This window comes from Tenrec ecaudatus, chromosome 3 (genome assembly GCF_050624435.1).
Source record: "Tenrec ecaudatus isolate mTenEca1 chromosome 3, mTenEca1.hap1, whole genome shotgun sequence".
NCBI lineage: Eukaryota > Metazoa > Chordata > Mammalia > Afrosoricida > Tenrecidae > Tenrec > Tenrec ecaudatus.
In genome coordinates this window covers 172,706,831-172,733,711 of record NC_134532.1, presented here as the reverse complement: position 1 = coordinate 172,733,711, position 26,881 = coordinate 172,706,831, and the positions used below count along the sequence as shown (strand labels likewise).

The following is a 26,881-nucleotide window of genomic DNA, read 5'->3' as shown; positions in this document are numbered from 1 at the left end:
ATCCTTGGCAATTTCAGTCTTTTCTCCACTGATCATCATGTTTCCCACGGGTCCACTTGTGAGGATTCTGCTCGGCGTCACGCTGACTTGTCATCCACATTGAAGGCTGCAATCCTTGATGCGCATCAGCAAGTACGGTAAGTCCTCCTCATTTTCAGCAAGCAAGGTGGTGTCGTCTGCAGATCGAAGGTTAATAGGCCTTCCTCAATCCTGATGCTACATTCTTCATCTAAGCCAGCTCCCTTTGCTCAGCAGATAAAGTAAGTATGGTGAGAGGATACCACCTTGATGCATACCTTTCCTGATTTGAACCCATGCGATATTCCCTTGTTCTGTTTACCCAACTGCCACAGGTTCTGCATGCATGCAGGTAAGGGTTTGGGACCTGCCATTCTTCTCAAGGCTATCCAAAGTTTACTATGATCTACAAGGTAAAGTGCCCTTGCATTGGCACTAAGACACAGCTAAACTTCTTTCTGGTATGCTCTGCTTTGAGCCAAGACCCATCAGACATTAGCATTGCTATCCCTTGTGCCATGCCCTCTTCTGAATCTGGCCTGAATCTCTGGTAGCTCCCTGTCAATGTCCTGCTACAACTGTTGTTGGATGACCTTCAGCAAAACTTCACTAGCATGTGCTGTCAATGATATTGCTCTGTAATTCTGTGGGTCACCTTTCTTTGGAATGGGCACAGATACGGATCACTGCCAGTCAGCTGGCCAAGTAGCAGTCTTCCAAATGTCCTGGCAGAGACAAGTCAGTGCTTCCTCAGCTGCTTGAAACATCTCAACGGGCGTTCCACCAATCCCCGGAGCCTTGTTTTTGGCTGATGCTTTCAGTGCAGCCTGAACTTCCTCCTTCAGCATCGTTGGTTCTTGCTCAGACGCTGCCTCCTGAAGTGGCTGAACGATGACTAGTTCTTTCTGAAACAGTGACTGTGTATTCTTTCCATCTTCTTTGGATGCCTCAGTCAATATTTTGCCCAAAGGCTCTTTCAATATTGCAACTTGAGGCTTGCACTGTTTCTTGAGTTGCTTCGGTTTAAGAAATGCTGAGCATGTTCCTTCTTTTTGCTTTTCTACTTCTAGGTCTCTGCATATCTCATCAGAAAAATTTGACTTTGTCTTCTGGAGCTGCCCTTTGGAATTTTCTGTTCAGCCCTTTGAATTCACCATTTCTTCCCTTTGCTTTAGCTACTCTCCAGTTAAGAGCAAGTTTCAGACTCTTCGGAGATGCACTTGGATCTTTTCCTTCGTTCCCGTCTTTCTAACGACCTTGGGCGCTCTCCGTAAGTGATGTTCTGATGTCATCGCACAGTTTATCAGGTCTTCTGTCCTTCGTGTTCCGTGCAGCAGGTCTGTTCTTGGGATGTTCTGGAAATTCAGGTGGGATAGACTCAAGGTCAAATTTGGGCTTGTATTCATTTTCTTTTTTGTTGTTGTTTGTTTTCATTTCCTTCGAATGCCACCTGAACTTATTTGTGAGTAAGCAGTGCTCTGCTCCAGTCAGCCCCTGGCCTGGTTTTAGCTGTTGACATTGTGGTTCTCCATCGCCTCTTCGCAGAGATGTACCGAAGAGGAACGGATGGAAGACGGGATGGGAGCAGAGGGAAGAGGGATGCACAGAAGCCTTTGAACGGTCACAGGTATCTCCCTCAAATATTCTGGGATAAGAGGAACCACAGAAGGACCAGAGTGGACAGTACTAGGCTCCCACCAAGGCAAAGGAACCAGCTCTCCTTCTACCAGCCGAACAGGAAAATGGCAATTTCCAAGAAGCACTGGGTAGCAAACACAAAAGGATTTGGCATCTGAAGGGAGGACTGATTAACACAAGACAGGTCACAGCTCTGGTCCCTTTCTTTCTCCCGAGGAGCAGTTGATGGGTTGGAACCCCGACCTTGTGGTTAGCAATCCCAACATTTAACCCATTATGTCACCAGGACTCCATAAAGAGTCAGCATAGTGGTTATACCAAGGTTACTGCAGGCAATGGCTATTGCTGGCCTGCGTAATTCGACCCTCATGAAACGGTCTGAATCTTAAGGGCCTGGGTTGTTCTTTCAAGTAGAAAGCTAATCAGTGGTCCTCCTGCTAGCTAGCTATTCACCATGTGTACAGTTCACTCACACTGTCCGTTGCGTTCCCTTTCTGATGAGATTACCAGAGGGTAAGAAGGTTTCACATGCACCTCCAGTCAGTATGGGAGAATGACTCTCGAGATACAAGAAACCAGAAGAGACCTTCGATGGGCCCCGTGACTGCGCAGGTGGAAGAACCCAGACTTGCAGCGATATCCATTTGAGAAGGAGAAACTGAGGGTCTGGGTGGATTTCCTCCATGGAAGAGTATTTTTCAATACAAGGTAAAAATATACTTACAGCAGCGACAGGGATAAGGATCTCCACAAATAAACCGGCAAGTGCATGTTTTATATCTTTATCTTTTACTTCTAAAAAATACTGAGCACATTCCTTGAGGGGGGAAAAAATGAAAAGTCTATTAGATGGCCACCACAAAAGAACATGGAAGACACAATACTCTGGGCACACTCTGCTACTTTACACAGCTTGACAAAGGACCGAGTGTCTTCAAAGTGAAGGAGTTTTTTTTAAAGGCAAGTATTTCACACCTATGGAACGTAATACGCAGAATAAGAAATGAATGGATCCCGACATCATGAAGGTCTGTTTTGAGTCTCTTCAAGCGGCATGAAGAGCCCGAGCAGCCAGTACAGGTGAAGTCTGTCTACGCACCTGCATAAACTGAAACGACGCTTCGAAATCTTCCACGGGATACATTTTTACTCGGAAAAACTTCATTCCCATGATCAAGCTGATGACACTTTGCACCACATGTGGGCTTTGTTCCTTTTGTCGCAGCTCTTTTAATTCTGTCACAAACTTCTTCCTCACGGCCTGAAACCTTCAAGGAACATGTGGAGGGGGATTGAATGGAATTGAAAACATCCGTTGCTCACAGGACACTGACACATGAAACGAGGAGTTGGACCTAAAAACGATCTCTTTTCTCGGCCCTCAGCAAACTTATAGGGCAGGCAGGAAGGGGAGAAGAAATCCATTTGTTATTCTGAATTTTAAACTGAGAACGTCCTTAAGACTGAGTAACAGGCTCTCCCTGAGCACCTCTCCAGAACACGGGTAACTCAGCACCGTGGCTCCTATTCTTGTTAGCTGCCCCGCAACTGCCCTCGACTGAGGGCAACGCCGTGTTCACAGGGTTCTCACTGGCAGATTTTCAGAAAGCACATCTCCAGGACTTTCTTCCTAGTCTCTCTCACCCACAAGCTCTCCTGACACCTGTTTAGTATCACAGGAGCACACAATCCTCCACTGAAGGAGGGGCAGTGGCTGCACTGAGGGGCAATGGTTGGGGACAGGACACCTGAATGCCCCTCATGGAAGTAAAAACCCGCACCACTGACCCACAATTAATCATTTCTATCATGACAACACTAAACTCGAGTAACTCACTTATAAAATATGCCCATATAAACCAGAACGTCTCCAAATCTTCAGCCTCCTTTTTATAAAGTATGCAATTTGAATCAAAGGCAGGGAGCGCAATGGAGCATGAGAGATTTGTCCAGCGGTCAGCTGATCTATTGATAGTGTACTAATTCTCACCGCAGAACTCACTAGAATGTAGACAGGGGGCCCTCGTGGCCTAGTGTGTTACAGGCTGAGCTGCTACCAGCAAGGTTGGAGGTTCCAGCACACCACCAGCCAGCCCCTCTCTGAGGGAAAGAAGGGGCCGTGTGCTCCCATGAAGAGTTAAGCTTCGGAAACTTGGAAAGGCGGTTCTGCTCTGCCCTACAGCAGCACTGCGAGTGGGCATCTACTGGATGGCAGCGATGAGCAATAACGTAGGAAAACGAACGAAGACAAGAGGGAAGACAACGGTCTCACGGTGCGACTGGACAAAGACTCACAACCTTAGTGCAAAGTGGGCATCCCCTGGGACTCAAAGGGCCCCAGCTGGGGATGCTGGGAAATTTCTCTCTGCTTGCATTGGTGTCTTTGGAAAAGGTATCTTATCAGTTTACTAATCAATACTAATTACTGTGCCCCGTGGAGACTGTGGAGACCGTGCATGGCTCCAATGGTTAAATGCTGAGCTACGAACTGAAAGGGCCGTGATTGAAGGCACCTCAGGAGAAGGGCCTGCCACTGCGGGTTTCTGGCCCTCCCAACTGCCATCGGACGCCTGAGGGTGTTCAGTCCTATGCTGCACACTTGGGGGGTCACCGTGAGTCAGAGTTCCCCTGGAAATGCTCTGTGCCCCTTTACAACGTTTGACAAAGTTCAAAACAGCCTCAAGTTAGAAACAACAAGCGAACCTATCCTACAAATGTGAAATTGAAGACCTGGAGTAAGAAATTAATTGACAATGATAACAACTACTGTAAGGGCGGTGTGGATTTTATAAATGTATTTGGAAACAACTACAGCTCCTACTGTTGATAAGTCCGGAGGAAACCAGCCCCACAAAGCATGAGGGGCTTCAGATGGACGCTGCATGCTTTCCAGTGGTCCCTGAGTCCCAAGGGGAGAAGAACATTCCACATTAACGAAACAGAGATACACAATGAACTGAGGAAACCCAAGCCCCTGCTGTCAAGTCTATTCCAACTCCCAGAAACATGACAGCACTGGGCAGAGCAGCTCCACAACATGTCTAAGGCTGCAAGTCTTTACAGAAGCGTTTCACGTGGTGGTGGTGGTGGTCGCGGAGGGGGTGGGGTCTCAACCCTGCAAACTTGGGCAGTAGCCCAATACTTCACCCACTGCACCACTGCCACTCCTGGGATACGAGATCCGCCTCCTTAAAGTCCATTCCAACACACTGCGACTCTGCAGAATACAGTATGGCTATTCCTGTGGGTTTCCAAAGCTGTGAAGTCTTTACATGAGCAAAAACCTCATCTTTGTCTTGTGGGGCGGCTGGTGGATTCTAACAGCTACCTGGCAGAGAGCAGACTAACACCCAGTCCATTACCCCACCAGGGGTCCTTAGATGAACCAAAAACCTAAACTCTCTGCCACCAAGTCAAGTCTGGCTCACAGTGACCCTCGAGGGCAGGAATAAATCCGCTCCTGTTCCGCACATCTTTCTGGAAGCGGGCCACCTTTCTCCCTTCGAGCAGCTGGTGAGTTGATACTCCAAACCTGCAGTTAGCAGCCCAGCACTTCACCACAGCTCCTTCAGGTACAAGAAAGACACCGAGTGGACTAGCGTGCGTTAGGGACGGACGGTGGGAAGCATGATTCAAGTTCTACTTCAATACCGGAAAGGACAAAACCATTTGTCATGAAGACTTCTGCAGCACTTCATAAAGGAAAACTTTATAAAGTGCCTAACTGTCTTTTTGAAGCATTTCTTTTATTAAATTTCTCATAAAAATGAATACTACAATTAAACAAATGGTATCCCTCCCAAAAAAACAATTATAATGCACCTCCCAGTTTCCCCAGCCTTCCTCTCCCCTTCCCACACCCGCGGGGGCAGCAGCTATCTGCCTGGCCTGGGGTCAGTCCAGCCACATTCCCCTCAAGTCATTGCACGCATGGAGTAGGAAATGCTTCAGTATTTCTCTAAGTAGCATTTCTCTGACAGCTAGATTTGTGACACTGAGTGTTATGCTATAAACTTACAGGCTCTGTGGACTTGCTACCCCCACTGGAGTGGTAAGACTTACTGCCCTCACTAGAACCGCCTGGGGTTGGACTTATTCGTGATGTAGAGCTCTTTCTACCGCCAACGTGCTGATATATTACTTCAAGTATCTGCTTTGACGAGAGGTAGAAGAGAATTTTGATAGGAGATTCTACCATTAAAACATGTGCTATTTTTCAGATATTTATTTTTGTGTCTGTATTCCTGAGCTCGGGATTCATTTTTCAATTGAATATAATTGAGATGCTATTGGGTAAGTCTAACTCATTAAGAATACTCAGCTATGTTCTAACTGCTACTATATCGGTCCCTTATAATATAAGCAGCAGGTCACTTATACGATCAAGGATTTTAAAAATCCAGCTAGTTAAAATATTTAATATTAAAATGGTAAGTACTAGACATTAACAATAATTTCCAAGGATCCACATGTGACCTCCTCCCTGGGAGATGGACTGCAGAGAAGGGGGGGAAGGGAGACTCCAGATAGGGCAAGATATAACAAAATAACAATGTAAAAATTACCAAGGGCACATGAGGGATGGGGGGACGGGGAGGGAGGGGGAAAAAAAAGAGGACCTGATGCAAAGGGCTTAAGTGGAGAGCAAATGCTTTGAGAATGATTGGGGCAGTGAATGTGCAGATGTGCTTTATACAATTGATGTATGTATATGTATGGATTGTGATAAGAGTTGTATGAGTCCCTAATAAAATGTAAAAAAAGAAAGAAAAAACAAACAATAATTTCACTTGCTATTTTGGAATCTGTGATAACTTCAGGACCAGAGACTCATTTCAAAGGGATCTAAAAAAATTTAAATTGATAGCCTTTTATCTAATGAATTTCCCAGTAGAAGTAAACTAAATGCAAAACCTTACACAGTCTCTAGAATAACCACAAGATACCAAAGACAAGTATTGGTTTGTTGCTTACTATAACGGTAGCTGGACACAATGTAATGCATTTTGCTCTGAAGGGAGAACACTTTTAACAGAATTCCAGCCTGCTTCGGTTCCTCGTTCACATACTTACAATTCTTGTGCAATATCAAAATAAATACAATGATTAGGAGACAGTGCAATGCCATCTCAAATAGGAGAGTGTTCAATTAAAGAGTAATGAAAGTAGTCATCAGCTCTGTAAAGCTTTCTAAAAGAAATTATAGTAAACAAAAGCCACTTCTCATGGAGTTGCGAGACGGGGATAACAAAGAAGGGGAGGGGGAGAAGATGGCACATCCGGCAATTCTGGGTGGTTTCGCAGATTCACACACAGATGGAAAAAAGCTGTGCAAGTGAGATATGGATGTTAATTAAAGGGCCTCTATGGGAGCAGAGCTACTAAGCAAAACAAGACGGGAACAGGCTTTCCAGTCGTGGTGGCTCCGTAACTCTCCAGCGCTGGTGAATAAAGTGAAAAATGAGCCTTCCACAAAGCAACCCAAAGCCATTCGCAGTGATTCATCAGCCTTACTTTGACTGGGCAAGAACCCCGATCACCTCCGCGTACAAATCTGCGATAATGTGCACGTTCCCGGTGTTGGTTCCTGAGTATCTACAATAAAGGACATTTCTCGTTACAGTTTTCTGCAAACGCTATTTTTTTTAGTAAGTCCAGAAAGTCTCTAACAGAATGGTGTGTACATTTCTCTGGATAAAAGGACATATGTTTTCTGGCATTTCTTGCTTTTAATTTTCCATGAAATTAAGCCTCCCAGTTGTTATGAATCCAATCGGTGATGGGAAGAATTCTTTTTAAAAAGTCCTTCCTGTGAGCATATGTGGATTCATAAGAAATGGGAAGTTAGTTGCTCTGAACTTCTAAAAAACAAATGGCCAGTGAAAATCCACCTTGTTGCTAGAGTCAAAATCTGGACTGCTGAGAGAGAAGCCGGAGTGTTAAATTAATATTTTACTTACCCTTCCTTATGTTTAAAGTGCTTGAAAGCTAAGTTTAGAACTTCGTGAACTAAAGGATCGGGCACAGGATGCACAGGAATCTACAATTTAAAAAAATAAGCAGATAAATAAGAGCTAAAGTCCTCCTTTCCTGAATGTCATCATTTCAACCAACCCAATCAGTACACAGGGCTTTCACTGCGGGATGCTTGGATTTGAGAAGCTTTCCTTTGTCTAAGAATTTTAGTATTTCCTAAGAGCGCATTCATCTAAAGTAATAAACACTTTTGACATTAAGAATAGTAACTTTATACTTTTAAACCACTGGGTGATGGGCAATGGGGCTCGTCTCTGTTACCGCAGCTGTTACTGTTAAGAAAAATGCATGTGTTTCTCCTGCAGCATCTACAGAAAAGCGACCTTTGTATTCAGCCGGTCTCACTCTTTACCTCGCCCTTTACTATCAACGATCGTGGTCACAACCATGGAACCCGCTGGTTTTCAATATTTTCAGCTATTTATGACTTCGATGCCATTCACATTCTGTCCACCAAACATTCATCTTCAGTTTAATTCTCTTAAAAATGCAGGCCAGGTGTCATCCTGAGGTGTCGATGGGAAAAGGTATCCAAAGTTCCAAAAACCAAGCAACCAAATAGATGTGAAGGAGTGTCGATAGAGTGGAGACCCAAAACCCACCTGTAAAATTATTAATACACAGTCCCTCCTAGAAGGGTCAATAAATCCAGGGTGTGGTACAGCACTGATGAAGCACATAATCATCCCTAGTTCTTTACTATTTCCTCCCCTTCCATTATGGTTTTTATCCATTTTACCTCATTCATATTTATATTCATTTGTACAATTAAGATGGTTTGATACATGAAACCCAAGATAGATAACCCTTCAGAAACAGTAGCAGCAGTAATGGTTCCCTGGGGAACAGGGAGTGCCCCCCCCCCCCACGGAGCAGCTGATAGCACTGGTGACTGTATGACCCCCCTCAGGGGGCAGAACAACAGAATTGTGCATGAATGGATACATCAGATGCTGTAAGATGCGGCAAAAATAAATAAAAATAAGGGGTGGGGTGGGGGAGAGTAAGGGAAGGAGGGATAAAGGTTCCCCTTATCAAAAAGAAAATGCTTTGAAACTGACTGTGGTAGCTTAAACAATAATGCCTGGTGTGATTAACTATGCGATGTTATGATTTGTTAGCACTCCCAATAAAATGTTAAAAAAGAAGAAAAAAATGACACCACTGAGTCATAAACAAACAACAACAACAAAAGGTATTCCGATGTTAGCGAGCATAAACAAACAACAATAACAAAAGGTATTCTGATGTTAGCTGAGGTCTCAGTTACAAGGTCTAGGCAGGCCTGGTTTGAAGGCTTATTACTTACTTTGGAAAGTCCAAAGACCTTAGATTTCTGTGAATCCCCGAGAGGAAGAAGGAGGTAGGCTTAGAAAGCGTATCACGTTCCTGTGGTCACCCGTACATGTGAAACAAACCATTCTGAACAACAACCGCAGCAAAAAGACCATGACAGACTTTGTACAGCAAAAATATCTGAGCCACAGAGTAAATTCTCTCTTCTTCTACAATCACTTGCGAATGTGCACACACCCCATACCCCCTTTACCTATTTTAACTTCACAGAGTTATGTGCCTTCCCAGGTCAGTACTACAAGCATCTCCTCCTACAGTAGAACGCCAGGATTTGATCGTGTCAGTAATAAGACATCATCAGATTTCAACGTGAAGTGTTGAGAACATTTTTCATGGGAGCTCAAACTAAACACCTGAATCTGACCTGACGTACGTGACGTTTGTAAACAAAGGCAGTTCATGTTTCGTTAGTTGGCGTTGTTGGTATGCAGTTGTTTAAACCTTTTGCAGCTGTGTTCCAAGAGTTTGGCTATAATTTTCTTAGTTTTTTGTGGCTTTTTGTACTGTTTTTAGATAAAATAAAAAAAAACATGGGTCCTAAGAAAGTGTTTTCTGAAAAGACTCATCAAGTTAAGGAACTGGTTAACTGTGTTATCGATATTGTTGATGATAAAAACCAGCCAGGTCCTAGTGGAAAAGGCCAAGGGGAAAAACTCCTGAAAAGCTGCTACCAGTTGACTTTATGGAAGGGATTTCCCTCCAAACAAGGACTCTCTCCATCCCTCCTCTGCACATCGGTGTCCACAGATCCAGATCCTCATCAATCTCAAGGTATGGGCCATACTGTAGCTGTTAAAATTTTTTGTGTGTGTGAGTGAGGTGAGTGAGTGAGAGAATGAGTAAGAGTGAGTAAAAGAGTGAATGGGAGAGTGAGTGAGAGAAAGTGAAAGAGTGAGTGAGTGAGTGAGAGAAAGTGAGTGAGTGAGTGAATGAGAGTGAGTGAGTGAATGTGAGAGCGAGCGTGAGTCAGTGGGAGTGAGTGAGAGAATGAGTGAGTGAGAGTGAGTGAGAGTGAGAGAATGAGTGAGAGTCAGTGAGTCAGTGAGTGAGAGAATGAGTGAGTGAGTGAATGAGTGAGAGTGAGTGGGTGAGAGAGTGAGTGTGAGAGAATGAGTGAGAGTGAGAGATTGTGAGTGAGAGAGTGAGAGAGTGAGTGGGTGAGTGAGTGAGTAGGTGAGAGAGAGAGAGTGAGAGAATGAGAGTCATTAAAAATTTTTAATGTTGTGTTTCTTATTTAAATTATATTATTTAACTCTGAACTTATTTATTTTGTTATTTCTCTGTAATGTTTTGTATCAAAAAGCAAGGTTAGGGTTAAAACTTGGTGGTCGAGCACAGATTAATCTGTTTTCAGTTATTTCTTATGGGAAAAATTGATTTGGAACTCGATTGCATCGCATCCTGACGCTCCTTCCAGAAGGGATGAGGGCCAAGGTCCGGGCTTCTACTGCACTTTTTTAATAGCTATATAATGCAGGCCATTCCAGATGTCCAATATTCTAACAGCATCTGCAGAAAATTGTGTGAACTACACACATATGTGTATACTTTGATGGAAAAGAATACAGAAAGAGCACATGTATACAAGTATACACGAGCAGAGCATACAAGTCACCTCCATATATACTCTAGTTCTAGAGATGTGCTGTGTCTGTTTTTGATCTGTTTTGTTCCATCAGGAGCCCTGATGATGTAATAGGTGATGTGCTGGGCTGCTCACCTCAAGGTCAGCAGTTCAAAGCCATCAGCCACTCCTCAGTAGAAAAAGAAAAGTTTTCTATTCCTATAAAGACTTTAATAGGAAACCTCATCTTTCTCCCATACACTGGATTAATCGTTGGCTTATTTAAAATAGGGTTAAGACTCAAAACTCCAAAACCAAACTCACTGCTGTCTGTTGATTCCAACCTGTCGTAAGGCTAGACTATTTAAATGCATCAGCCTTCCAGAAATCACGCAGGCTGGCCCTACACAGGTTCAATAACCTTGTAATAATGCAACACTCTGTTTTACAAGATTTAATCTTCCCGGCCCCATTTATGATACTATGATGCGGTTTCACCCTATTATTTTCCTTCTAGAATGTTCAGTGTGTCCTGAGCCAGCGATGGGAAACATGAGCCTATGATTTCTCCCCAAACAGTCTAGATCTGTCCCAGTTATTGCTGAAGTGCCCTAATCACGTGTCCGAGTCACGCGGGTGTACCGCTTACTAGAGAATAAACCATATATACTACCACTCTACGACTGCTGCCACCATCAACCCTGTTGGCCTGGCTGTGCTCCAGGCTCCAGGAGTCCTGGTGGGGCAGTGACTAAGCACGCGGTCACTCACCAGAAGGTCAGCAGTTCAAGCCCTCTGGCAGAAGAAAGATGCAGCGGTCTGCTTCTCTCAACTTTCATTTGGGATCCTATGGGGCAGTGCTACCCTGTCCTATGGGGTTATCCGTGAGCCAGAATCAGCTGGCCAGAAATTAAGTAGTTATTTTATTTTTTCCTTTTGTTTTCTTGCCAGAATCTAATTAGACATTTTTGCACACATTATCAAAGAAATATATGACATTAGAATGCATATAACAGCCCCCTGTTTTATGGTGAAAGAAGGGAAAAGGTCAGAAGTAGGCACTTCTTTAGAAGATGGTGTGTCCTGGTTTCTGAGAGATGAAAGATATATTTAACAAAGACAACCAAGCAGGAGAGAACATCTTGAGCCCCATCAGGTTATAGTCAGAGGACAGAGACGGACCGAGAGAGATGAATGAACAAAATATCTCCTCTTCAGTGATTGTGGGGAAAAGGTACAGCCTCTATCAACTGTATTCAAAGGATAACTATTTTTAAAACAAAATCATTCCAAGTTAAAGTCCACCGAAATCCCTGTTTCTCCCGGTAAACTAAAGCCATGGTAAGCTATGAGTGCCAGGAGTCAGTCAAGTTCATCGATCAGGCAAATGATGGGCGGTGAAACTAAGGAAAGTAAGTTTAGGCCTAAGCAAAGTTCAAAGTAGCCCCTGTCATGAGCCTTTCGACCAAAAAAAAAAAATCCTAAATCACTGCCACTGAGTCGATTCCATCTGACAGCGGCCCTGCCGGACAGGACAGAACTGGCCCTGTGGGTTCTGAGGCTGTGGATCTGACCAGGAGCAGGAAGTCCCGTCCTTCTCAGCATGGCAGAGACAACCTGCTGACCTGTGACACGCAGCCCAACGTGTCACTCACTGCTCCACGGGGCGTCTCCCTGAACCTCGTGATGCACACTGAATCTGAAAATGCTAAAGGCCTTCTCAGCAGATAAACGCCCCACCATGCTGGTGCCCACAACAGTAAACCATGCGTTCTCAAAGTAAACGGCTCACAAACCGGAGGTTTCCCAACTTCTTGTATGGTTCATAGCATAAAACGTGTGACTACCACTCAGTGAAAAAGTTGCTTCAGATTGTCCAAATACTGTATGCCTATTGGAGGGTCCCTGGTGCACAGAGGGTTAAGCATCTGGAATGGCTAAACACAAGGCCGGGCCTTTCAAACCCACTAACCACTTCTTGGGAGAAACAGGAGGCTGTCTATTCCCATGAAGAAGGAAGAGAGGAGCCAGTCAGGGTGCAGTATCGCACCGGCGCAACATACAGCTTTCCTCTCGTCCAGCGGTTCTCAACCTGTGCGTCACGACCCCTTTGGAGGTCGAATGACCCTTTCACAGGGGTCCCCCAATTCATAACTGGAACAAAATTACAGTTATGAAGTAACAGCAAAAGCAATTTTATGGCTGGGGGCGGGGGGTCACCACAACATGCGGGACTGTATTAAAGGGTCACTGCAGTAAGAAGGTTGCAAACCACTGCTCTAGTTCTTTAATGCTTCCTCCCCCACTATCATGACACAATTCTACCTTACAAATCCGGCTAGACCAGAGGATGGACACTGGTACAGATAGGAACTGGAAACAAAGGGAATCCAGGACAGATGAACCCCTCAGGACCAATAATGAGAGTAGCCATACCAGGAGGGGAAGAGCTAAGGGGAGGAATGGGGAACCAATCACAATGATCTACATACATATAACCCCCTCCCAGGGGGATGGGCAACAGAAAAGTAGGTGAAAGGAGACATCATCGGTCAGTGTAAGACAGGAAAACAACATTTCTTTGATAAATTATCAAGGGTTCATCAAGTAGAAAGAAATGTTCTGAAAATGATGGCACTGTATGTACAAAAGCGCTGACGCAATGGATGGAGGGGTGGACTGTGATAAGAGCTGCACGAGCCCCAATAAAATGATTTAAAAAAAGAATTCTACTCGGTCGTGTAGTGAAATCAATTTGAGGGTGGTGGTAGCATTGCTACTTAAATATGTGTATCATGAGCTTTGAAGGCATATAGTTCTTTGTCATCAAATGCCAATGACTCTAATTTGAAGTTGACCATGAACCTAGATTTACCCTCCTGGTTTAAATTAAAATAAAAAATAGTCCTCCATCACCTTAAATTAGTGCTGCCATGGTGAATAACACTATTTATCTAATATTGCCATTTAGAGGACACTGATCTCGTCACCTATCTCTCAGCATTAATTTTACCAGTCGGAGTAAGACTGAGTTTCATCCTTAGAGAGAGAAACCTCGGAGTGGAAAGCAAACTAGCAGCACAATGTTTGGCAAGGGGCTTCCACAAAGACCACTGCCTCCACTGTGAAATGACAACAACTTTCACTCTCCACGTGTCAGACTTTATCCTCCAGAGACAAGTCTCGGCCCTATTTTGCTGGCGGGGAAAGAGGTACTGGGCAATCCCTTGGCCACAGTGATCTTGCAAATGAAGTGGGACAGCTGGCATGAGAATGTGTGTTGTGTCTTGCTCCCAGTTGACTGTAACCACTTGCTGATAAAAGGGATGTGAGGTGTCCGTACATAATGGAGAGTTCTAATCCTGTGCTGAATCGGCGGGATGGCACGAATACCACCGCCCTATCGCCACAGAGAGCGAACTGTTCACGGCACAGACTGCCTGTTGGGTGGGTGACTCTCCCCAGTGACTCTTCAGTAAACACGTGTGACAATGCCGACCCACTCCGAGGGCTGCCCGTCGCGTCCGGATAAAACCGAGCCCAGCTGTCGGGTGAATACAGTATGTGAGGCCAGAACCAAAGTCCGAGCAGGGTCAAGATCAACGATTCTTTCCCTCCTGGATCTATTGATAACATGTCACTTGGGCAGGGAAGGAAATTACGTGAGCTTGTCATGATTTTTACTGACTGTTCTCTGCAGTTTTATAACTTTGGGAGGAGTTCAAGAGTTAACTTTCACTGGGGTGAGGTGTGGAGGATGACTTATGTGTCATTTAATATAAAGTCAATTATAATTCTGTTACGAAATATGGGGAGGCTTCAAAGCTCCCAGGGAAGAATGGAATGGAAAGCTAATGGAACTTTTCCGTGAACTGTTGAAGCCTCCTTCTGACGGGTGAGTGTGCACCTACAGGAGTCTCGGGACCCAGCTGGAGACAGAATCCCAAACAGAAGGCCATCCATCAGAGCCCCTGCGTTTCCACTTTCCAACCTGTGTCCACGGGACCCACTGCTCCAAAAGCACTTGGTGAAGTGACCCTGGAAAAGCAATGCCATGAGAAAGAGTTCCTACATTTAAAAGCCACGAGCCAATTTCAGAGGAGCCCTCGTGGCTCATACTCGCTGCTCTCACCAAGTGTTACACCTGCAGAAACCGCAGGGAACAGTTCTCCGCCTCGACCTAGAGGGTCACGACAAGTCAGGCGATCCCAGGCAGTGGGTTTGGTGTCTGAAGGGGTTGAATTGATCCTTTTAAAAGGAGGAGGAAGAAAAATCCATTTACATAATGGTTCCCAAACGTATGTGACTGTGACCGCCATTTTAGGGGGGGATTTACTCAGCACCCCCAGGCCCATTAAAAACACTGGTACACCAGCCAACGGAGTCCAGGACAAAGTACCTATTTTGGTAACACCTTTGGTTGGTTCCAATGCCCGCCAGGGGGCAGAATCGCCCACCCGCTTTGGGTGGCCCTGCTCTAGGGTGGCAAGTTCCATGGGCTGCTGCTCTGGGGCTGGTGCAAGGGGAGCACTGTTTGCGAAGAGGCTGGTTCCTAGTGGCGGGATGTGGTGACCTGAGCACCAAAGCACAAGGCCAGTGGACCAGCCTCACCGATGGCCCTGGAGGTCAGGCCGGGAGTTTGTAATGTTTCCTGCTGGAAACGGGAGCCCCGGGCTACTTAACTGAGTGAAGCCACACAAACTCACAAGATGCCAGGGATCACCCACCAAAAGCTGACATCAAAGCCCATCTGGTTCCAAGGCCGGATCCCAGGGCTCAGCTTTTCCCGCCCCACAGGACTCCAGCACCAGAGTCTTACACACCAGCTCAGCTACACTGGGAGAACACAGAAATCAAATCTAGCTTCTTAGTGCAACTCCCGGAGGAAATGCATTCTCCTATCTATTCCAAAAAGCTTGGGGGAAAGGCAAAATTTAATTAGTGATTTTATATGTAAATAACTCATTCTATCTCTTTTACATATTTAAAGTACATTTCCAAATGTCAATTCATTGTATTTTTATGTACATATATGGGGGGAAAACAGGAGAAAATGTATATTAACACACTTAATCTAGTTACGTATTTAAAATTGCTTATTTGCAGACGTTTAACACCACGTTAATGTACTTTTAAAAACACAGTCAACAAAAAGGGAAATATATAAATGCTTATGCCATTCAAATATCTTGTTGATAGTGCCAAAAAACAAAGACTTAGTTTCCACCTCTTACATTTTGTTACTTGTTCTATATTCCGCTTTTATATAAGGCAGACTACACACACTGTATAAGGCACGGATAAGCAAAGTGAGTGCTTTTAAGCTTTCCTAACTTCTTTTCAAGGATTCTTGGTGGTGCAGTGGGTTAAGCGCTGAGCTGGTAAACACAGGGGAGGAGCTGAAAACCCTCGCACTCTCCTCGAGGAGAAGACATGGCCTCAGACACCTACAGGGGCAGCTCTTGAGGCAGAGTAGATTCAATGGCTGAGGTGTTTTGGTTTGTTGGCAGGGTGAATGAGGGTAACTTTTCCCCCAGACACGTTGGTGGCAGAGAGGCTGAGTGCTCAGCCCCTAACCGAGAGCCCACGGGGAGAAAGATGTGGCAGTCAGCTTCCGGAAGGGCCTCCCTGAGTAGGAATCGACCCAGCAACTCAATATGGGGAGCGGTGACATAAACAGACCCTGCCTGGGTGCTAGACAACTTTGTCAGGACCGTGCTGCTGTTTCTGTTAGCTGACAACTTGACTCTGATGCACAGCGAACCCCTGGTGCCGCTGGGTGGATTCAACCGGCCAATCTTTGGGTCCACAAATCCTTTGGGCAACCTAAGAGCCTTTTAATAACAAAAGGAAACAAACAATATGAAACAAAAATGACCAGCTTGGAAAAAAAGCTTTCAAAAAACAAAAACAGCCCTGCTGGAACGGCTATGCATTCTTGGGCTGATTTTGCACAGTGGAAATACATGATGGCACCGACACTGCGTTATTTACACTGTGTTGCCTTTCTGTCCCATTCCGACAGTAGCTAATAAACGCAGCCCCCAGAACGACCCGGGGCCTAGCAGGCCTTCACACACTCACTACAGGAATGAGTGTTTTCCCTTGCATGAAAAAGCCATTTGCACTTGGATAATTCACTCTTCACCCTGGTCAAACCATTCTCATTCCTCAACTCTAACTGTAGAATTATGACAGGGTGGATGCGGGCTTGAAGGCTGAGGCAGGGAACTTCTTTGCGAATGGAGGCAAGAAGGGATTCGAGTAGGTGACTGGACAGGCAGAAGACAGTCACAGCCCAAAGCCAACACTCAGCACAATGTCCTGGCCGCGCCTCCTGGTTAAGGGGATTTCCTGTCTCCGGGGGCCCACAAAGGCCCAAAGAATAAGGCCACGGTGACCAGGCACAAAAACCTCGGGCCTCTGAAAGATGGGGAGGGACATCGTAACCACTGCGGAGTCTGCATGGGCCAGAGTCGTGGCGACAACATCCTCAAGAAGGGACCTCAAACAAGGAGGCTTGACAAGCAAAGCGTGAGTGTGGAGCCTAGTCAAAACCAGACGCTCTTACCTGCTTCAGCACTTCCACGAGCACTAAACAGAAAACGAAGTCGACGGCTAAGTCCCGCCTCTCAAGAAGATAATCTCTTTCACGTTGCTGCTCATCCCTGAAACGAGAACCCAAACAATGTCCACTGTGAAGGAGTCTTGGCTCAGTGGGTCACAGTAATCCCCGGGTGCCCCCGGGTGCTGCCGAGGTGGCTAGTGCCCGTTAGGTCACGGCCGCCCACCCTTGCGGGCGCTCACTCTGTTCATACGCACAGGTCACTGTTGCGCCTTTCGGAAAGGAAATCTAATCTGACAGGATTATTAAGGAGGGCTGGGGAAGAGCCTTAGAAATGGATGAAGGAACCCTCTCCCCGCTCCTTATTTGAGCAGTAGTCTTTGTTCATTCACAGGAACTGAAGCAAAAGCAATAGCCTCTCTAGCTGAACAGACCGGCGCAGGAAAGCTTGGCACAAATTAATCGAAGTTGATGAATCACCAGGGGCACCTACTGAAGCACCATGTGGAGTCCCTGACAGGGTGCACGGAGAGCGCATAAGGACATGGTACACAACGCCATGCTCTCCCACCAGGAGACACCTGAGGCAGGAGAAGACAAACGTGGGATGTGTGTAGCAAGAGGAGGGGCTGGTTGCCTTCGACAGGGGCTGGACCGTCTTGCTACATCACAACCCCAGCGTCTCTCCACCATCCTCCCCGGTGGGATGCCTGGGAAATTCTGCTAGATACTCTTCCATGGTTACAAAGCTCCTCACTGGGCAAATGAAATTTTGTTTTGAATACATAACTAGTCCTACTGAAGGAACGAGCTCAGAGCTGCAGCTTCGCTGGGCTGGTTTATAGGTTAAGGGTAAATGATGCTTCCCCCTCACGGGCACCTTCAGGCCAACATCAAATGATCTGTTGGAGTTCCTACCCCTCCCCCGCCCCCGCCCAGAAACCAAACATGAAGACTCTTGGTTAACTTTAGTACTCCCGTCACTAGGAGTGGTTCGATTCCAGACAGAAGAGCACATAAGTAACTTACCCCTTCGATTTTGTGCTAGATCGGGGTCTATACTCATAGGACTCATCTTCAGCTCCATTCTGGCGTCGGTACCAATCAAACAAGGTGCGAAGTAAGGAGGGGAGACAGTGCTCGGCTACGGAGCTCATTGAGCTTATGACCTGCAAACACAGAAAGATTGAGTCTCACGCACCACACTCCATACTCCAGTGTAGACATCCCTGAGACACAACATCACCAGAGTACCGCCAAGGTCAGTAATGATGTTTTAACACAGGGCAAGGGATTTAGCCAAGTAAAATCTGCCAAATGTTACCCACTACCTAACTTTCTCCAAATACCGTCCGTGGAGCTCAGTGACTTCTGGCCATTTTCCTTCCTCCAAATGCCCCATTTGTACACACGTGCCCATCAGGGACACCCCTGACTGCTCTGGCGGGGACCTCGGGGAGAACTGTGAGGAACGCAGTGGAAAACCATGTGTGTGCCCTGAACCTGCCATCTAAGCTCATGTGCACAAAAGAAAGAGGTGCAGAGACATTGACAACTGTACTGCGTGAGCACCGTCGGGGGATGCTCCAACTTCCTTTGTAGTGTTAGGACGGAGAGGAGAGAATTATCTGAGTTCCACAAATGGACATACAGAGAGCTTATGAGAATGGTCAGCGGAGAGCTGGTGGGCTGAACAAAGTGTCGCTCAAATGGAGGAATGGCTGAGCCCATCTCACTTTGTTTGCCAGGAGGCTCACCGACTGATGTCACTAATGAGCCCTCATGGTGAGCACTCCAAAAGGTGGGTGGAAAAAAAAGATCTTCACAAAAATTTCTGTATTGGGTTCAAACTACTGTTTATCAAATTAGCATTTTAAAATAAGCACACAGTCAAACATGGGCCTGTTTGCCTTCGTGAAAGAAATAAGGGCTGTAGGGATATTCAACGTGTCTCCGTGCTTCCTGAAGAGCCCGCTGGTGTTACTGGTGTGCGCCACCACGTAAGTTCCAACTCAACCTACCCCCGTGCACCAGACTGAAACGCTGCCCGGTCCTGTGCCGTGCGCATAATCACTGCTGTATTTGGACCCACGGGGGCATCCACCCAACTCTTGGAAGGTCTTCCTCCTTTCCTCTAACCATCGAGCAGGATGCCCTCCTTCAGAAACAGATCTGTCAGGTTAATCTGCCCACACTATGAAAAAGGAGGCCTCACCATTCTCCCTTCTCAGTAGCACCTTGCTGACCTTGAACTTCTTCCCAGATGTGTGCCTTCTTCCGGCAGTTTCACTCCATTTAATCTTTGTCACCGACTCCAGAATTCAGACCTATTAATTGTTCTTTGGTCTTCCTCATTCATTCTCCAGCTTTTACATGCAGATGAGGCGATTGAAACTGGCATGGCTTGGGTAGGGTGCACCTTAGTCTTCAGAGTAACAACCGTTTTTTTTTTGACATTTTACAGAGGTCTTTTGCCACCGGTTAGCCAGTGTGAAGTGTTCAGTGATTTCTGTGACTGTTGCACCCACTGGAATTAAATATGGACCCAAGTAAAATTAAATCCTTGACCATTTCAATATTTTATCAAGTTATCATGAGGTTACTTGCAAGGGCAGTGAATGTATTAAATGCAGTTCTTCTAGCCAGCCTCTCTCTCTCTAACTTCCACCATGAGTCTGGTAAGAAAGTGGAGAAGATACTTACAGGATTCACCTGTAATTGCACACCAGAATCTTTGCAAAACCACCTTGCTGCACAGATAAGATTCCAGAGGGAGAATGCATTCTCTGAACCCAAGTGAACTAACTTCCTGGATCTGGAAGACAGCTACAGCATCAGAGGAGCTCGGCAGCACACGGACTTCCCAAACCACAGAGCAAGTGAAACAGTGTTTTCCTAAGAGGATACTTTGTGGATTGATTTCAGTGTCTCTGGCACTTAATTCAGGAAGCTGGGTTCCTAACAGTTGGAGCTTGAGCTGAATGCCTTCAGGTGGGGCTTGCAGCACAGTGTTATGTCCCTAAGGGCATTTATCAGCAGACCTGAAAGAACTTTGTAACACATCCTGATAAACAACTCAACTGAGCATCTCTCAGGGACATTACAGCTAGTTAACTTTCTTATTAAACCCTAGCCCATGAACATCCTGTGAAGCCATTGCAATGGATGTTAGAACCCAGAGAGGTCAAATAGAGAAAATGAATTAAGACACATCACTTCCTCATCCATTTGTGAGGATGTCTGTTTTCTTTCAGTTGTCTGGTAATCCCTACCAAAGGCCAAGTGGATTTTCTTCTGTAAGTGCTACGCGTCTTTGCTTTCAATGAGCAAGGTTTGTGTCACCTGCACATCAACGGCTGTTAATGAATTTCCCTCCAATCCTCATCCCACATTGTTTTTCATACAGTTCGGATTCTTGGGTTATTTGCTCAGCACATCAATTGAGGAGAAAGAATACAAACCTGACACAAACCTTTCCTGCTTTGAAACATGCACTATCTGGTTGTTCTTTGAAATAATTGACTTTTGGTCTATACACAGGTTCCACAAGAGCATAATGAAGTATTCTGCAATTCTGATTCTTTGCAATTACAATATTCATATTTTCTTATGGTACAGTCAACTAACTTTGCATAGTCAACACAACAGAAACATCTTTGTGGTGGTATCCTCTGCTTTGAGCCAAGATCCATATGACATCAGCAATTATATCCCTTATTACATTTCTGACAGTTCCCTGCTGATGTCCTTACATGTGATGTTAGCGTTGCTCAATAATATCCACATTCTTTTCCATCACAACACGGGCAGAAATATGCATCTCTTCTGGTCAGTTTGCTCGTAAGCGCTTCCAAATTTCTTGGCAAAAAAAAGTGAGCATTTCCAGCACCGTATCACTTGGTGAAACATCTCAATTAACATTGTCATTTCCTAAGACCCTGTTTTGCTAATGCCTTTGGTGCATTTGGACTTCTTCCTTCACTACCATCAGTTTTAGTTCGTACCTCCCGATGTGGCCAAATGCCTATGATTTTGAGGGGCGGTGGTGGTGGTATAGTGATTGTGTACTCCTATCTTTTGATGTGTCCCGTGTCTTTCAATAGCTTGTCTGTAGGATCCTTCAAATTTGCAACCCTAACCTTGAATTTTTTCTTTAGTTCTCTCAGCTTCAGAAATGCCAAGTATGTACTTCCTTTTTGGATTACTAAACTTTAGATCTTCACACATTTGGTGACGCTACGTTACTTTGTCTTCTTAAACTATCCACTGAAAGCTTCTGCTCAGCTCGTTACTTCAGGGCTTGCACCTGTGTTAGCTGTTCTCTATTCCTGAGCAAGTTACTGAGTCTTCTAGTAAATATCCGTCTTGGGTTTTCTTCCCTCTTTTAATGATTGTTGTCATCTTACAACTTGTCTGGACTGTGGTCCTTAGCGTACAATGTGTCAAATCTATTCTTGAAATAGTCTGTCAATTTAATATCCCAGGTATTTCATATGCATCATTTTACTTCAAAATGGAGCGAATTCAGTAGAAACTGAAATGGTTTGACAGTGTAGTCTGTGCTCTTTTACGTTCCTACATCCTGGCCAAGGGCATGCTGCGTGGGCGAGAATGAGAGAAAAAGAGGGAGAGCAATGGGCTCCCACACCGGGAAGATTCTGGGATGGCGCAGGATCAGGCAGTGTTTTGGTCTGTTGTACATTAAGGCTGCTATGAGTTGGAAATATCCTTGACCTAACAACATTCTCTCTATTCTTTTTTCATCATTTCATTTATAGATTACCATAACTTGTCAGGTAACTGGTTTTAATTATAGGAAACTAAAGTGAAAATAAGATTCTAATTTCACTTTCACCAAGATATTTTAAAATCTGCATTTTCATTAAGAAGGAACAGTCTCACTAAAAGGAAATCCTTTTTAATATCCAACGAGGAAATAAAATACCACCTGCTAATATAAACATTTATTAATATAGTATGAAAAAACGAGGCATGTACATTTATGGTTTTTTAAAATAGTTTTATTTGAAAATGCAAAGGTACAATTTCCTTAAATGACGTGTCAGTGGATTCTGAAATTTAGTTAAATACTCATTTCTGACTGCATTCATGATGTGAATACTCTTAATACCTGTACTACTAGCATAAGTTTTGAAATTATGTAATGTGTTCTAATTTTGTCCCCCAAAACACTCACTGCCTAAATTAATTGGAACCAATTAGAACCAGTGACACTCACACCTCATTTTACTTACCTGTATAAAACAAAATTCTAATTATAGAATAATTCAAGTATGAGAGGATCGACGAGGCCACTAAACAAAATAGAGGAACTTGTTAAGATTGGACATATTTGGACCAGATGACTACGACCAACATTTTTCTTTCAGGAGGAAAGCATGCACTCCAAGTTGGTACAGCTGGCAGAAAGCCCCCCAATTGACGTACCTGGTCAAACTGAAGATCTTCGCCCCTCTGAAGAGATCTGGACAACAGTTTCTCCTACAATGAAAACCCCAGAGTTTCATTTGTAAGTAGGTTGCCAATGGTTCTTCAGTTACAAATTTCTGTTCAGATCCTCTACTCTAGAGACCGCAGTTTAAAAGTCTCAGCACTTGCTCCACCATTGCCTTACCTATTCACTCAATGGGAATTCATTAGAAAGTGCCTGGCACCACACTCATCAAGGAAAGTACTTAGGCTGGTTCCTTGAGATCTGGGTTTCAAGTCCCTCATCTGAAAAAAAGACAGTGGCTGCCAGATGTTGATGTCAACACTGTGCCAGTCAGCCAGCCAGCCCACCACCAGAGGTGATTCCAATTTATAGCAGCCACATGCAGCTTGGTTTAAGAAAGGAGAGAGAGAGAGAGAGAGAGAGAGAGAGAGAGAGAGAGAGAGAGAGAGAGAGAGAGAGAGAGAGAGAGAGAGAGAGAGAGAGTCTGAGCCTTTCCCTCTTCTCTGTGTACTACCTTAGCTTAAAAAGGAATGGAGTTCTCTCTTCTGACTACAATCCACGTCAGTTGCAGTGAGACAATTCCAACTGAGAGAGACCCCATGAATGCTGGACTGCTCTGCTGTTTTGGAATTTATTCACCAGGTCTTTCTTGAGAGGCACGAATAAATTAACTCAAACCTCTCCCCTTTCAGTTAGCCATGGAGCAGGTTCTCCACTTACCGGCACTGCCCAGGGGCTCGTGCCGACTCCTAGGGACTGTGAAAACAAGTAGCCAAGGAACTGGCAGGAATCCACGCTTTAGAAAAATTTACATCCTTAAAATTTCCCCTACTTAGCATATTACTTAGAACTGCTGAGAGCACAGTAGTTAAAGTATTCAGTTAAAGCCGCCAGGTTCCAATCCTGAAGATAGTTGATGGATGGATTAGTAGATAGATAGATATTATGTGTATGTGGTATATATATGTCAAAACTGAAGAAGAGCAGTAAAGTTTGTGTTTTATTTTCATTTGTTGGACAACATATTAGGTGGCACATGAACGAGAAGATAGAAAGAATCCATAGTTAGTGTAAAAAAAAAAGTTGGTCAACGTAAGCAATTTCAGAAGGTTTACATACAATCAAGAACCAATAGTATAAAAGGGAAGAAGCCCAAGCTGTACTGAAGACATGAATGAAAAGCAAGACTTGAGGTCTCAGGGAGGAGACGAGCCAGTCAGGGTATGATACAGTAATGATGAAAAATACAACTTTCCTCTAGTTCCTAAATGCTTTCTCCCCCCCACCCCCACTATCATGATCCAAATTCTACCTTGCAAGTCTGACTAGACCGCAGGATGTACACTGGTACAAATAGGAACTGGAAACACAGGGAATCCAGGGCAGATGATCCCCTCAGTGAGTGGTGATACTGGGAGGATAGAGGGAGGGTAGGTAGGAAAGGAGGAACTGATCACAAGGATCTACATGTGACCTCCTCCCTGGGGGACAAACAACAGAAAAGTGGGTGAAGGGAGATGTCAGACAGGGCAAGATATGACAAAATAATAATTTATAAATTATCAAGAGTTCATGAGGGAGGTGGAGTGGGGAGGGAGGGGAAAAATGAGGACCTGATGCCAGGGGATTAAGTGGAGAGCAAATGTTTTGAGAATGATGAGGTCAATGAATGTACAAATGTGCTTTACATAATTGATGTATGTATGTATGGATTGTGATAAGAGTTGTATGAGCCCCTAATAAAACAATTTTTTAAAAAAGACTTGAGGAACTGATCAAATGCTCGTTGAGATGTTTCAACAAATGATACTATGTTGGAATCATGTACTTGTTTTTGCCAAGAAATTTAGAAGAAAGCTTCCTGGCTAAATAACTGGAAGATGTGTGCCTGTGTTTGTGTCCATTTCAAAGAATTGGGCAAAAATGACTGAAGAACATGATTGATATGTCATGTAAGTAAAATTCTGCTGAGGATAATTCAATAGCAGTATCAGTAGGATATCAACAGGGGACAGCCAGAAATATCACTGTGAATGTCACATGAATCTTGGCTGAGAGTAGTGAAGACCTATAAGATGTTTGCCTGTGTTTAATAAACTGCCAACACAAAGACATTCAATTAGGTGTCTCAATCATTTCTCCATAATGTGGAGAATGGAAATTGCAATGCTTAATTGTATTCGTGCAGAGTCTGTACATAGAGCCAGAGGAAGTGTCTGAAAAGAACAAGAGGACGCTGCAGGAAAGGCGTGTATTAGCTTATATCCTTCCCCATATTCATCCTGTATGCGGAGCACATTCTCCAACGTGCTAGACTACACGATGAACCACAGGGCAAGAGAATGGAGGTGCGTGTGCACATTATGACCTATGATATACAGGTGACACAACCTTGCTTGCTGAAAGCAAAGAGCTCATCAAGTATTTGCTAATGAAAATCAAGGACTGCACCCTTCAGTACGGATTATAGTTCAAGGTAAAGAAAATCAAAACTCTCACACCTGGACCACTAGAGAACACCAAGATGAATAAAAAAGCAATGGAAAGTTGTCACGGATTGCATTTTACTTGAATCCAGAATCAACACATATGGAAGTAGCAGTAAAGAAATCAAACAATGCTGCAAAAGTTCTCCTTGTTAAATGAGGACTTTTAAAATTCAGGTGCGCTTGGACCTAGCCCTGGGATTTTCGATCACCTCATCTGCATGGAAAAGTTGGACAATAAATCAGGAAGACAAAAGATTAACTCATTCCTTTGAATTCTGGTGTCAGTGTAGAATAGTAAATGTACTGTGGGCTGCAAGAAGAACTAACGCATCTGTCATTGAAGAAGTTCAAGGTCCCAACCTAAATTTTATAAAATGGCTAGTCTTGGCTTCAATCTCTTCTGCCTCTTGTTGGCCTAGCGCTGCATTATCTGTCACAATAGCATCCACATCTCTTCACAATCTGAATGTTTGTGTTCAATGTTTTATCTTCCTGATTCCTCCACACTGGTTCGAATCCTCTAGACAAGTGGTTCTCAACCTGTGGGTTGCGACCCTTTTGGGGATCGAATGACCCTTTCACAGGGGTGGCTCTATTCATCACAGTAGCAAAATGACAGTTATGAAGTAGTGATGAAAATAATTTTATGGCTGGGGGGGTCACCACAACATGAGGAACTGTATTAAAGGGTCGTGGAATTAGGAAGGTTGAGAACCACTGATCGAAAACGAGTCATATTCGCAAGTGTGCCTCACGTGTTAGGACACATGTTTACTTGTTTGTTATAAATTTGGCTACTGCCCTATCATCAACTTGTGAAATGTTCTAGATTGTCCTCAATTTTGATGTTCTTTCTGTGTCAACAATTCCCATGGAAGTCCATTTCTGTTCTTGCTGTCACCCGACGTTACTTATGAAAGTGGATTATAGAGTTGTCATACTTCTCCACAGCTAATTTACTACTAATTTATCCCTTAATATATTTTTTCCAAGTATATCATATTTCCTTTGGGAACTTTTGTATCCTAACAGTTAATACAAAAGCCAAGAGAAGCCTTTAGAACTTAAGACGTCCGTGCTACTCACCAAGGGTTCAGCCATTACGACTTCAATTTTCTTTTCAGCTTGAATAGCAAACTCGGCAAAGAGGCTCTTGATGACATATTCACCAGGCTTGACATCTGGGTCAATTGTAATGTTTGACATGATGACACTCTTTGCCCTCGCAGGGGAGCGAAAGGGGGAAGAAGTGCAGCACCTATTTACTCTGCTGACGGGGGCCGAAGCTACAAGTAAAAGGAACAAAAACACACACTTTCAGAATCAACCAGACAGCCACAGCCACCAACTTTGAACTGCAACCTGGCCCACCTCCGCCATCCGTCAAGCTCTCCCCATGTTCCCTCCTGTGCTCCGCTTTTCATCCATTGCATTTGCCACCTGCTGAGAGACTACAGCATTCAGCCACGTGTTCGAACCCCCACGTGTGTTCCCACTCTCGTTATTTGAGTTTCCTAAGAACGGGGAGTTTTCTTTTGCCTTTTTCTGTTCAGACTGCTATATCCCAAGCCATTCAGTGGGTGTTCCATAAATCTTTATTGCAGTGAGAGGGAGAGAAAATAGGTATGACATGAGGAAATGGGTGGGGGCAGGGATTTAGAGATGCTTCTATGGAGAAAGGGAGGCATCTCTGGAGAAGCTTCATATGAACTCAGCCCTGAGTAATGAAGAAGAGTCGGCAGAGCCACACGCCAACCAGA

General features: G+C 44.6%; 1 protein-coding gene across 3 annotated transcripts in view; it reads right to left on the bottom strand.

The window, feature by feature from the left end:
* Positions 1 to 26,881, bottom strand: part of FRYL (FRY like transcription coactivator) — a 254,927-nt gene that overhangs the window by 109,217 nt on the left and 118,829 nt on the right. For all 3 annotated transcript variants that reach the window (XM_075544365.1, XM_075544364.1, XM_075544363.1), the window contains 8 exons: positions 26,208 to 26,407; positions 22,626 to 22,679; positions 18,207 to 18,346; positions 17,184 to 17,280; positions 7,617 to 7,696; positions 7,171 to 7,251; positions 2,756 to 2,924; positions 2,381 to 2,473 (listed from right to left, as the gene is read on the bottom strand). In XM_075544365.1, the coding sequence (XP_075400480.1) occupies positions 2,381 to 2,473; positions 2,756 to 2,924; positions 7,171 to 7,251; positions 7,617 to 7,696; positions 17,184 to 17,280; positions 18,207 to 18,346; positions 22,626 to 22,679; positions 26,208 to 26,327 (834 nt within the window). In that variant the 5' untranslated portion in view covers positions 26,328 to 26,407. The remainder of the gene's footprint in view (positions 1 to 2,380; positions 2,474 to 2,755; positions 2,925 to 7,170; positions 7,252 to 7,616; positions 7,697 to 17,183; positions 17,281 to 18,206; positions 18,347 to 22,625; positions 22,680 to 26,207; positions 26,408 to 26,881) is intronic.